The sequence below is a fragment of the Aythya marila genome (assembly GCF_965140915.1).
Source record: "Aythya marila genome assembly, chromosome: 3".
Classification (NCBI taxonomy): Eukaryota; Metazoa; Chordata; class Aves; order Anseriformes; family Anatidae; genus Aythya; species Aythya marila.
In genome coordinates, this window is record NC_139044.1 from 80,734,943 (window position 1) to 80,748,940 (window position 13,998).

The 13,998-nt window shown below is 33.3% G+C and overlaps 1 protein-coding gene across 1 annotated transcript; it reads right to left on the reverse strand.

The window, feature by feature from the left end:
- Positions 1-246: 246 nt before the first annotated feature.
- TMEM244 (transmembrane protein 244) lies at positions 247-11,714 on the reverse strand (the record flags this gene model as incomplete). The annotated part of the gene is made up of 6 exons (XM_082755703.1): positions 247-341; positions 1,209-1,253; positions 2,178-2,303; positions 4,693-4,766; positions 5,303-5,388; positions 11,682-11,714. The coding sequence occupies 6 exons, from the start codon at positions 11,712-11,714 to the stop codon at positions 247-249; spliced, it is 459 nt and encodes a 152-aa protein (XP_082611829.1).
- Positions 11,715-13,998: the final 2,284 nt, after the last annotated feature.

Genomic DNA, 13,998 nt, shown 5'->3' on the forward strand with positions numbered 1-13,998 from the left:
TTTGTTTTAAAACAGAAGCAGTGTGCCTAATTGCTTAATGGAAAATGTACATACAAAAGCTAAAAGTGGTTATATACAATAGCTAAAAGTCATTACATTGACTTTGCAAACAAATGTAAGATACAAGAGTTCTGGTAAGCTAAATATTAGCCTTATGATTAGACAGTTTCTAGCTTCATTTTAATTATGTTGTTAAAGAAATCTTTGAAATTATATAAATATAAACACAAGTTCTAAATTGCCTTTTCAAAAATCATCTAGAACTGGATAAATGAAGTTGTCTTTGAACAAGCAGTATGCCAAAATCTGTCCTCCACAGATCATGGAAATTACTCCAGATCCTGAAAGGAAAAGCATGACAGTTTTGTATTTTTTTATTATTTATTTGCAGTGGAATACAAACATTATAATAAAACTTTAGTCAACTTTTCTTATTTTTTTGAATGGTCTGTTTACTTAAACATTTTGCCCAAGACTTTAGCCACCCACATAGAGATCAGTCCCGGTAGTTGCTGATACAAAACCAGTTGCAGGACAAGAGATTTATTTGCTTGTCTCTGTCTTTTAGGAATTTACTACAGCTGTCGATCCATGTTATACATCATAAAAGAAAGAAGAGCAGAAGCCAGCACTTTCTCCCTTAACTGTTTTCCAAGATAATATATACTAGCACATGACTATATTTCTAATTTTACAGAAAATTAAACATTCTAAAATTTAGATTTGCTATTCACTGTAAGAAAATGTGATGACTGAGATTTATCTTGTCTATCATAGTACCTGTATATAGTGTTTATAAAAATTGTTTCAGAAAGTGTCTATTTCTTTCTATTGATTGTAAAGAGTACCAAGGAAGACTAGTTTGGCTAACTGTCTTTTTGACACCTGCATTTGATGAAATAGATAGCTTGATTATTCAGGAATTAACATGGCTCATTTCAGCAATGTGAACATATCTGCTGTTTGGTAGGAAGAATAACATAATTTGCATACATTCTGGTCTTAAAATAGGTGATTTTTTAAGGCAAGTCAAATGTTAGTTTAGCGATACTTGCCTGTGTCCTTAAAAGTGTAGATGTAAAGAATATATTTCTTCCTCAAATACTGACAACTCCCAAAGCATTGTGACAACAGACATTTAATAGAAAAAGAAATCATACTGTAAATGCAAATTTTCTAGATTCTAGTGATTTGAACTTTAATTTTACCTAATGCCAGCCACCAGTGTAACATCAAAGGGAATTCAGACATAACTGCAAGGAAAAGAAAAGGAGGAATGTAAGTTTTTAAACAGTAAGTATGAGGATATGCAAATATTGCATTACAGTATCTGCTTAGTTATCTTTCAGAGATTACATGCTTTAGATTTATTGAAATTGCAAACTCTTATTGAGGTCCTAATCATTCAGATATTTGGTTATACTGTTGCACGAAACTGGGTGAGCAATCCCACTGGAAGTCATCTTTAAACATTAAAAACGTGTGCTAAATTGAAGTTTTAGATTGTATAATCTCTGAAAAAGAAATGGTTTGTTACTACTTAACTGTACAAAGTTTAGCATAATGGAGACACTGATCATCTAGTAGAGTGCTTCCATGTTGCTGCAATGCAAATATTTTAACCTGTCTAATGTTTTAAGTTTAATGGGTGATAACAGCACAAGAAAGACAGGCTAGGACTGTGCACTACGAGTCATCACAGATACCTAGCTCTGCTATGTGTCATGCAGCTACCCTTTTGTCCTGTAAGATGACCAATATCCCCACTGTATGATCAATATGAGCCTGTATCAGCCTCCAGAAGACCCAGCAGGGCTGTTGAAGCACTGAATGGAGCTAGGAGGCATGCTGCGTGCTCTGGTAGTGCAGGTGAACTTTGGCTGGCCATTTGAAAGCAATAATAACAGTTCTGGTGTTGTTTGGAGATCAGTGTGCACCATATGATATAATGATATAAGATAGTTTACTTCAGAGTTTAAAATTCTGAAATTTTATAAGAAATTTGTTTTGTTTTGTTATTACTATTTTTTTTAATACTCCAACAAATACAGAATTAAGTTTTAAATGTCAGTATTTAAAAACATGGATAAATTAAATGGATGGAAAGTACAGATTAATGTGTTTTTAGCTCCACGGAAGAATGGACTACACATATATTTAGCAGCAAACCTACTTACCAACTGAGGTTATGATGATATGAATAACAGTAACTGTTACAGCGTAATCCCAAACCCATTCTTCCACAACCAGGGCAAATAGCAGGCCACAAATGAAGAAGGTTATTTCCAATGAGACTACAAGAACTGTAAATGAAAGCAGGATATTTACACCAAGCATAGTTTTGAAAGGCTTTTTTCTCATATTCAAAGGTAATAGCACTAGGAAGTTAAAATCTCTGATACAATGTTATGCAAATTATTTCTGATTAGATCAAATATTACACTGATGGTTTCATTATAAAGTTCATTTCTAATTTTACCACAGACACCTGCATGGGTTGTATCCCAATTTCCCTATAAACTTTCAAATGTTTCATATTTTGTGTAAAAAACATGAGGATGAACAGTCCTCTATGTGTTGCCTAAAAGAGAAATAGTGTGGAAATCCTTCTCAGAGACCATCCATCCAGGGTCTTTGTGTATGGCACTAAATAGACTTCATTGATACTGACATAGAGCAACTTTTTTTCTTCCAAAACAGAACTGTGTGGCCAAGGGGTTACATCCAGTATGAACCTTGACAGTTTTCTCCCTGTCCACTTGTTTGCATCATGCACATGTATCAGTGCAACTTAAAGATGAGACATGCAAGGGGAAAGAGAGTAGAGAGCCTACAAAGCAAGCACAGGCCATCCATGTGGATCTCATGGTGTATAAAACCAGGAGGTCTGGCTTCTCGGTTCTGATAGCAAGGCTGACACAGCTACCATATACAATATGCCAGCTACAATATACAATATACAATATGGACAATAGCTGAGTTCTGTTGCTGAGACACTAATAAAGCAAGCTGACCGAGGAAGTCCGCCTCACAGGCAAGCTGTGCAGCCTGCAGAAACCACCTAAGCCATCATGGAGCAGAGGAGCTAGGGTGTGGAGGTGCTTCTGCTCTTCTGGGAGGTGCAGGCTTCCCCAAAGCCTCGCTCAGCTTGGCTCACAGGACACTTTCTTGCCAGCATGGGAGGTAGGACCAAGAGAAACCCTTGTGGGTGAGCCCTCATGTCCTGCTACCTGAGCTAGTGGGGCTGAATGGAAAATGCCTGATGTCTCCTCCAGCTACAGCCCTCAGTGGTTGTGTAACGAACAGGCAATAACAGCACACTACTGATTCAAAGGATTTTCAATCTAAAGACTTTTCATTTTTCTTTTTAATGTCCCTAGGCATATTGAACTCCCATTTTTAACTGAATTATTTTTTTCATTGTAGTAATGTAATAGCTAACATTACTGTAACTCAGAGTAGAGAGAATGTTATTATTTTTTTCTGTATTTAATTTATACATTTGGCAGCATTTTGTGCCTCTCAATTTTATTATTTTCTTTACACAGTCAATTAGTTCTTAATGTAATATGGATCTTTCATCTTTTTGGTTTAAAAAAATGTAAAAACACCAAGAAAAAGATAAAACCACATGTGGTTAGGAAAACAGAAAATGCACTTCAAAAATGTAATGTTTGTAATGCATAAATGCTTTCTTTAATTTATTAGATTTAATGTTAATAGTATTCATTTAAATTTTGCCAATAATTCTGTAATTTCAAAAGTAAAATCCATGTATACAGATATAATAAAAGGCAGCGTACACAGATAAAATACAGATAGTATACAGATGCTCTGTATACTTTTCCACAAAACTGGGCCAGTAACAATAGCTCAGTTCTGAGCTGAGACTCCCATTTTTATTTTGACATTATCTTTTAAAGACATCATTCTGTTTTTAACAGGCACAAGTGAGACCCCTAAACAAACTAATTCACATTTGCAACACCATTCAGAGAGCTCAGGTGTGTCTCTGTGCCCATAGATTTAAACAGATCCTTCTAAGTTTTGCTACTCCATGTTACTTCATCAGGTGTACAAAAAGCGGGATTGAATATTACCAACTTGCATGATGTATCAACTGTCTTTGGCACCTTATAAGCATGCTGCATCAAATTACCTTATACAATTCTGGAACAGAAAAATCATATTGAGATACGGTAATTACATTAGAGCCTTGAAAAGTAATTTTAATCGAATATGATTTAAATTTTATTTTTCCATTGCTACAAATGGGATATTTTTTTCATCTGAAAACCGTATTGTCAATGTACAAATATACATAATTTTTTATCACTCTTTTTAACATGATCAACTGAACAATTTACTTTTGAGCAGTTCTAATTACAGGTAATGTGGTTTGCCTTTGTAAAATAGATTACAAGTCTGAGAAAAATTTCATCTGTGCATGTAATTTAAGAATGACAGTTTAGGAACGTGAAATTATTTTGAAGGTTTCAGATGATACTGCAGGAATTTGTATTAGGATATATAAAGATATGTTTAGGAACTGAATTACAATCAAACTCTGAAATTTTAATGCCCACTATATTACTAAAAGGGCTCTAAAATATTGTCAATAAGGAAAATGAGTTTACATCCAGATTTAATCTATTTTCTTGGCTGGGGAAAAAAAAAAAAAAATTAGATTACCTAAATAATGTGGGTTAAACCATGATGGATTTGTCTTAAAATCAAAAGGTGCCAAACCATCCAACATTTGAATCCTGGGGAAATAGAATAAATAAATTTAACCATAAATTTTCAATAATGCCTTAGTGATTGCATAACATATTATAGGTGCTTTTAAATAAGATTCCAGATGGAATATTCTACATTTCATTCATGTTATGGTCTTGCCCTTGCACACGGTTTCTGTGATCTCCTCTCCATATTTTTACTTAAAATGTCTGACACTATACATGCCAGTCAATAGCTTCCTAAGGGAAAATAATTTATATTTCTTATTGACTATAAAATCTTTCCTTTTAAATTTTTCATGTCATATTTTCTTTTAAGTTTATTTATTTACAAGTGCAAGGAAGTATATTAGAGTCAGCATTTTATATTTACTTTTGAGTATTATTTATTTCATGCATTTAAATGAAGGTTCGGGTGTAACAATATAACTGAATTTGAAAAATCTGTTCACAGAATAATGGGCTGGATGCCTCCAGTCTGGATGTCTCTTCTCCAGAGTCATTGTTCTACTCACTATATCCATCTGTAACATGCAGTCATAGTAAAGACATGGAAATCTTACTTAAATACTGCAAAGCCAATGGAAAGGACTACATAATACACGGTGTAGAAAACTGCCATGCATATCAACAGGTTCAACAGAACAACCTGCAAAAAGAGAAAAAGAGAATAAAACCTAATGTTGTGTGTTTGCATTGTCAAAAATAATTCCAGATGTAATTTGTAAGAATTCAGGGAATGAGAAGCACATTTGAGAGTTTCAGATCATTCAGATGTGTAACTAGCCTAATTTTTGTCTTAAAAGAAATGCCATCCTTGTAATTATGTTGAAACTATATAAAAATAAAATGTAGAAAATTGTAAAGGTATGATTGTTGTTTTCTAGCCTCTAGAAAGTATGTCATTCCAGTGTTTACATTCAAAGGTAGGGATATAGGCAACTTAAATGAGAATAACTTAAATGAAGATAACGAGGGATAGCTGTTAAACACCTTTCAAAACTCAATTACTTGTGAATTTCTTTTAAATAAACTCCAACTCCAAATTTTAAAAATGTGCATAAAAATATGAGTTTCAGAAAGTACCACTATCTTATTATCAAACATTGGGTCTTTAAAATAAGAAACATTATAAAAAGAATTACACAAAGAATTTGTGCTTCCTAAGGTATCGTGGCATCATTATTTCTTTCATTCCGTTGAAGTGTCTTCACTTCTGACCTGACACTTCAGAAGTAATGCATCCAGAGGAAAAAATGTGAGCCTTCGCCTGATAATGTTCCTAAAATGCCTTCAGATCCTTTCTTTTCATGTGAAGCATAATTCACATCTGTGCTCATCTAAGCTGGCTTCCTGAATTATGCAGGCCCTAGGAGTTATATTAATTCCTACAGTTATAATGTAAAATTATGTTTTGAAGTTTAATATACTTTGGTAATAACAATGGAGTCTTGCTAATGCATAACACTGGCATTTTTGTTTTCTCTGATGATCAAATGACATTCCAGATGATTATTTGTGCTTCTGTTGCTGATGGGTTGTTGTTTTTTTTTGTTTGGTTTGGTTGGCTGGTTGTTTTTTGTAGTTTGTTTGTTTTGTTTTCTTTTGTTTTGTTTTTCTCTGTAGGGAAATAACACATATAATGAACACATAAAATGATTTAAAATTTTTCTTGCCCATTCTCCAGTTTGGCTACCAAATTGTTGAAACTAGCAATGGTGTTTACCTGACTCATCTGGTTAAGATCTCCATAGATCTCCGACATATGAAGCATTTTAAGTTTTATTGAAAATGCAATGTTGACTGTTATTCCTATATATAGGAATATATATTCTATATGTATTCTATATTATTATATATTTAATATACATATATATATTCTATATATTCTATAGAATATATATATTCTATATTATATATATATATTCTATAGAATATATATAAAGGCTAGATTTTGACCATCTAGCCTTAGCCATCAGGCCTTTTGTGTTGTTTTACCTATTCCACTTGAGTATGAATACTATAGGAAATTTATCTTTGAATTGCTTCCTGTACTCTTAAGGGTGAGGAAACCACTGCAAAATGCTTCTTCCTATGTAAGGTTCTGTATCTGCTGCAGCTTATCCTTTTCATCGGTATTTGTGGTTTTGCCTCATCTTCCATATTTGTTCCATTTTTCCTCTATTATATTTTTTTAACCTTCCATTCTTTAACTGTATTCTTAAGCTTATATTTTGTTCACCTATTCACTTCATGTTTCCTTATTTGATGCTGCTAGTATGTCCTATTTCATACTATATCTTTTATGATCCTGTATATTCTCACTTTAACTGAACTTTCCCTTATTATAAAATTTGAAGACGTGATGAAATCCTGGTGCCTTGTCCCACAGCAGTACTCTCTTATTAGCTATTCTTTCACCTTTTCATACTCTTGAGGTTGAGCTAAACTTAACATGTAGTGATAAACCCTCTTTCATTGTACTTTGTTGTTTTGTTGTTGTTGTTGTTGTTATTGTTTTGTGTTTTTTGTTTGTTTGTGTTTTTTGTTTGTTTGTTTGTTTGTTTGAGACATACAGACAATAGTAGTATCATTTCTCTTTCTGGTAATCCTGTTCTTCTTTAGAGAAAAACTGAACATGGACACTATTAACAGCAACACTCCCCACAACAAAACTGTACTGATGACCCATAATAAGATCATCGTGGTCATTCAGATCTCTTACCAGTCATTCTGGTGCCTCAGTTGCCAGTAATTATTTTGCAGAAGCTAAATCTGTATTTCATTTCAGCTTTTAAGTGTCCCTCCATCATTTTCCACTTTACTTCAAAGTAAAAGCTGAGTGGCAGAAAATGCATTCTTAAGAATGCATTAGCTTGATTTGGATAGCATTTACTCAAGATGTCTGTACCCTGTGTTTGATGGCCTGTCCTACCTAAAAGAATTCAAACTTACAGCTTCCACTTTCAAGAAAAAAGCTGTATCACACTTTTGATTGGATATATACTAGTAGATTTCACAATGACTAACTAGACAAAGTAATTTTTCCCCTTCAATAGAAATTACAGCCTTTACAGTCTTAGTTCTGCAATGGACATTTTAATCATGGTCTCGATATTTAAAAAGAGGACACTGCCACAGAAAGACAGTGTTACATAAAATACTTCTAGGCACATCAAAAAAATGTACCATTCTGGTCCAAAATTCCGTTTAGGCTACTTTACAATAGCCAAATGTGTAAACTGGGGGAAGTAGTACAAGGACATGGGAAGTACAAGTAATGTTTGTTTCCAGGGATGGATGTTTTAAAATCTTAAAACCTTTTAAAACCATAGATTGCATCCACATCACAGCGTTTTGAAGACCTTGATGGGTCTTTCTTCCACTACTTTTTCAATTTGCTTTCATTTTCCAGAATACTTTCTGAAAAAAAGTACCACAACTTAATTCTGGGTGTTGTGAGAAAATACCTTGGGGTGGGGTGGGGCTTTAAACCTATTGAATGATAGTTTTAATGACTGGCTTGTGAAATGCCCTCTAGTCCTTATGTTATCAGAAATAGTGAGTTTTTCATTCCCTACTTATATTTTCTGTTATCCCTAATCGTTTCTGTCTCTATACTGTCCTATGTGTCAGATACCTAAGGAGAAAAGTTCTCATCTACTACTAAGTCCCTCCAGATACAAAATCTATACTATATCAGTGATTGCTATTGTTGTCTTTGCACTTTTTCTAGTGCTATATTCTCTTTGTAAAAAGATGTAACTAGATCAACTTTCAACTTCCTCTTCTATTAACAGGTTTTAAATTTTGTCAAGGTACAGCAAATGATTTAGTTTGAAAGTAGCAGTGACAGTTTTCATTGCCTGAGAGCAATGTCATACTGCAATAATGATCTAACAAGAATGTAATTACTATAGTGATTCCATTATTAAGTAAATTTGGACACGTAAATATGGGTCCTAAGCCTGAAAATTTATGTATGTGCCATGCAAGATTTCCTGCTGAATTTCCCCAGAGATCAAATTTAGCTCAGTTCCAGAGATGAAATTGAGCTGATATGAAGTCTGAAAGTTCTTAGGTTTTACAGAAATTCTTGTCCATGCTAGTCAAAAATAAATTTAAAATAGAAAAATGAAGACTATGATGAAAAATTACAAATACAGATATTCATTCAAAAGTAAATTCTTGAAAAGTAACCCTGTATAAATTAAACAGACCGTAGTGAACTGTACATAATTTTTCATCAAAATGGCAAGCAGAGATTATGAATTGAGTATAGTAAAGCACTGTATCAAAGCAAAAGAAGCCAGTGTTTCTGTCTTTGATATGTGACACAATGGAACTGAATTTAAGAAAGAATAGGTAAGAACTAATAGGGTAATAGAAGTCCTTTTTTGAAGAAAGGTAAAAGAAGTCATGTGTGCAGTTTGACTACAGGGACTGAGGTAGGGAAAATAGTTGCATATTTATAACTAAAAAAGAAAATGAAGTATTTGGAGACGTAAGATGAAAGAAATTCAAAGCAAACCAAACATAAAGAAATTATAAGATGCTGCAAAGTTTCAGAAATCATTTCCATTTTGCAGTGTTTGAAAGACACTTGCTCTTTTTATTTATTTGCTTTTATTCAAGAATTTTCATCAAAATTGGTTATTGAATAGTTCTGTGCCCTCATCCTTACTATGGATATTTGAGGATAAAGTTGGAAAATGTTCTTGACAAGTGATTCACAAACAACAAAGGCAAGAAAAAAAAAAAAAAAAAAAAAAAGGATATTTTTTTGAAATCCTCATTTTTAAATAAAAGTCAGTTTTAAGCCAAGATTTCAGAGAAAAATATAAAACATAGACAACTTGGAAATGCAATTTTCATTTTGATTTAACTTGTTATATGTTGGTAAAAGCTATAGATGAACGTTAGCTCATACTAACTCAGTTTTATGAGTTTCTCTTGCCATACTGTGACAGAAAACAAGCCCTCAAGGCTTTGGGATTTAAGCTGGGAGAATATAAAGCAAAATAAGGAAGAGGCATTACCCTTAAACACAGCACTTGGGAAGATAAAGTGACAACCAGTTTGGAGTCAGCATTTTAAAAAAATATGTTAAAAAATGAAGGTGCAGAGAAGAACCACAAAAGAGAGCTGATGGCTAGAAATGTTTTTTTGTTGTTGTTGTTGTTGTTTTGTGTTTTGTTTTGTTTTTTGTTTTTCATTAGGACTACAGCTCTAAAGAGGTCAATCTGTTTAGCTCTGAGGGATGATTTGCTTATGATGGATAAGTTCCTTTGCAGGCAGAAAATACCAGGTATTAGGGGCTCTTTAATCCATCAGAAAAGCCACATGAAGTAAACAACTTCAAGTTATAGCTGGACAAATTCAAAAGATGCATTCAAGACATTTTCAACTGTAAAGGCAATTAGCAAATGGAACAAACTGTCTTTGGAAATAATGGATTCTTCGAAACCAGGTGCCTCTCTGGATGAAGCTTCATTCAGATATCTCTATTGTTCAATTCTGACCATAGGTCTTTGAATGGCTGTGTGGTAGATATATTTACAGAACCATCTGACACTTACAGATGTATGGATACTGCAAATTTACTAACCATTTATATTACTTTTATTTTGCTAGATATTGAAAAGTGAAACTACGTCACTGCATTTATCACTCACAGTTGCAAGGAGGCAATATTCTATTTCTAATGCAACAGAAGAGAAACCCATTGTGCCTGTACAAACTGATATTTGACAATCTTATTCTATGTTTTTTCTCTACATCAAAAGAAAGCAAAACAAAAACTGAGAACATTTAATCTGTTGTCAACCAGTTTTATCTGAGAGGAAAATACAGCTCTCCTTTTTTCAATACCTTTATCGTAAATGACAATTGGCCAAATAAACTGTTTCATTCATTCTTTTGGATCATGGTGTACCCCATGGCCAGTGGGGTACAGTTCATTGACTGCAATGTTACATGCAAGTTTAGTAGCCATGCTGTACCTCACCCCCTGAAAGTATCCCTAAATCTTGGGCACTTTTTTTGTTGGGAATCATTTTTATCCCATTTCTCTGAGCAGATGCACATTTCCTGGAATTCTCCTTTATCTGCCTCCTTTAAGCCTTATCTGCTCCAGATGCAGATTTGTACTGTAATAAAAGTGGTGAGACAGGACTGAATAACAGAGCTGAAGGAAGGCTGTGAGCTGATGGCCTGTTGACCTCTAATTACAGTAGGTGAATTCCTGGCCTCTCTTGAAGTCAGGGCTAAACTTGCATTGGCTTCAAAGGCCCAAGATTTTTCTCTTTATACCCAGAATATTCTTAGTTCCTATCTAATGTAGTGAGGTATTAGCTTGCTTTGCTCACTTGAGTACAGCTAAAGCAAGGCATGCAGTGCAGTGCTAAGAATATACTCAAATTAATAACACAAAAATAGAAACTTTTTGGAAATTTTCCATTTCTATAACATTCAACTTCTTTTCATTTCCACTGAAATTTATATATATATATTTAAAACTCAAAATATATTTTATTTTCAAACTATTTTTTCCCTTTGCAACCCCTCAAATATTTCAAAGTGGAAAACATGAGTTAAAAACTACAGGGTCATTTATTATATGCTAAAACAATTTGAAGAAAGAATGCTAGGAATACCTTGGTATCATTAATTTTTTGATTTTATTAGGCAATTCCAAGAATTAGATCTCATAAATGCAGCTACAGCACATATTCTTAAATCCTTCTTGTAAGGTGTACTTTGCAGTACTTACTACCAGACCAATAATAAGCTCTCCCATTCTTTTTGCTTTTTAAGAAGTGAACATTGAATAATACTCTGTAAGAATGAAAGCAATTGCTTTTTAAAGACCTGCAGTAGCTACCTAATACTCTAAATACTACCCAGTGACATACAGCACTATACAAACTCAATTCCCTTTACCTTGGTTTCAGCAGTTTTGACCTTGAGAGCCATGGACACATGATGAGTGAGAGGAAGTGATGTTGCTATATTCCTTATGTCAATATCAGTCAGAAGAAGCAGCTGTTTTTCACCCAAAAAAACATTCTTATAGGTGAGCATAGGACAGAGTGAGGTAGGTTGATTGGATTAAACAGAATTGAGACAGAAGCCATCTGTGAGCTAATTGTAAGCGGCTGAAGACCAAACAGAAAATCCTATTCACTCATTTAATGATCATACTTTTGTACCTATGGTCAACTAAAGCATATCTATAATACAAGTTGGCCATTTAGAGACAAAATTCTGTATTCTATTTTCTACTTTCTGTTTGTTGTTGGTTTTTTTCAGCATTCATTTAATCACCACTCCTTGGGTTGATTACACCTTCCTACATGTAATTAGTTTTACAATTTCTAACATTAATTCTGTTGACTGTACATGTAGAACAGTACATTCTTCACATTGTTCCTGTTAGCATTTTTATTCTATATTTATTACATCATGTATAATTCACATTAAATTAGGTATAATTAGATTAAGAAACGACAGACTTATGTTATGACTCTTCTCCTTTTCCTGAATCATTATTTTTTCCTTCAGTAGAATGAAATTTAGCATGCTCTAAATCAGATCCACCTTCTACTGAGCAGTTCCTTAATGGATTTGGATTTGACTTTTTACAGACATGTTATGATTCACTATGCTGCATTACATAGAAAAAGAGCTAATATAAGGGAGTATTTCTGAAACTGAATGAAGAATGATTTATTTATTTATTTACTTTGTTATCACCAACATAATCTGAGCAAGTTTCATTTTTTTATGTCTTTTTAATTGTACAAAATTAATACTATCTGCTTTAGGATGTCATCTGTAGTCAGCAAACAAGAGCTTCTGCTCATGAATTGGATAGTTCCAGATTGTGAACACTGTCAGGGAAATTACAGGTAGTATCCTGTGAAATTTCTTCCTGTGCAAAATGCTAGCACAAAAGTCTGTGCATCAGTTAAATAGTATTTTGATAGCTGAAGTGATGTCAAAGGAATAGAATGAAACAACAATAACAACAAAATTAATTTGCTTAAGTTGTTGCAATAGTCACAAGTAGCAAATTAATGAAGAGATATGTTAGCAATTTTTATTAATTAAAAAATGTTTGAAAATGAACAAAAGGTTCCATTCAAAGAGTATCATGTCTATCCTAAAAGATCAAATGAAAACATTTGTGACATAAAATTTGCATAAAGATTTGCAGTAACCATGAGTAGCAATCTAATTGAAAAAATAATGGATTGCATTAATCTAATACTGTTATTAAATATAATATTTCTCTGACATGTTCACAAAGAGTCAATTTAATCAGACAAAGTTTGAGGATAGAACTAAAGTCACTGAGTTTGACTGAAATGTAATGGAAGCTATAGACATGGATTTACTGAGGAGATTGAGTGCTTCTTCCTGTTCCTATTGTGAAGCTGAACATTTTAAATACTCTGAGAGGATAGGATTTCTGTTGCAACCTTGCTTCCAAGCATGGAAACAACTGAATTGTGGTAACAACAAACAGCAGCAAATCATAACTGGGAATGGCAGAAACTGTGTGATCCAAAATACTGACTGGAAAGTCAATAATGAATGGCAATGGAGGAGATATTGTGTTGCTGTTAGCAAAATGTTGAGATAATGGAATAATCATTTTGGTATTTTTTTTTCTTATCTTCTTTTTTACTAGGTCAGCTATAGGAAATATGACAATTCCTATTCAGCATGGGGAGACAGAAGACAAGTTTTAACACAGGTTAAACTAAATGATCTATTTTGGTTTCAACTAGCCCTATTTTTTTATTATTATTATTTTTAATTACAGACTGTTTTCTGAAGCATTGCATTGCAGATTGTTATTCATGATATGAGGAAAAATAGTACGACATTAATTTTTAACCCCTGGAGTTTGTGCTGTTTCGTGTTATGGAAACACCCAGGAAACAGTTACTTCAGTAGCTTATCCTCACATGTTTGAGAATTGTTAATAAACACTGTTATTTGGTATTTGGTTGTACCCATGTACTTCCTTCATATGAATATGGACTTGGCTTAATGAATAGTGATCAAAGCATAACTGCAGACAATTGCAGAACAGGGCTTTTGAGAGAGCTTTTGAAAGTGAAATGAAGTATATTTCTATAAGGCAGTATCTCTTTCAAGTAACTGATAATGGCACTTCATATTACCCAGGCACTACCTACTTTCTATTTGTTACCTGGGGCAAAATAAAATATATTTTGTAATAATGAAC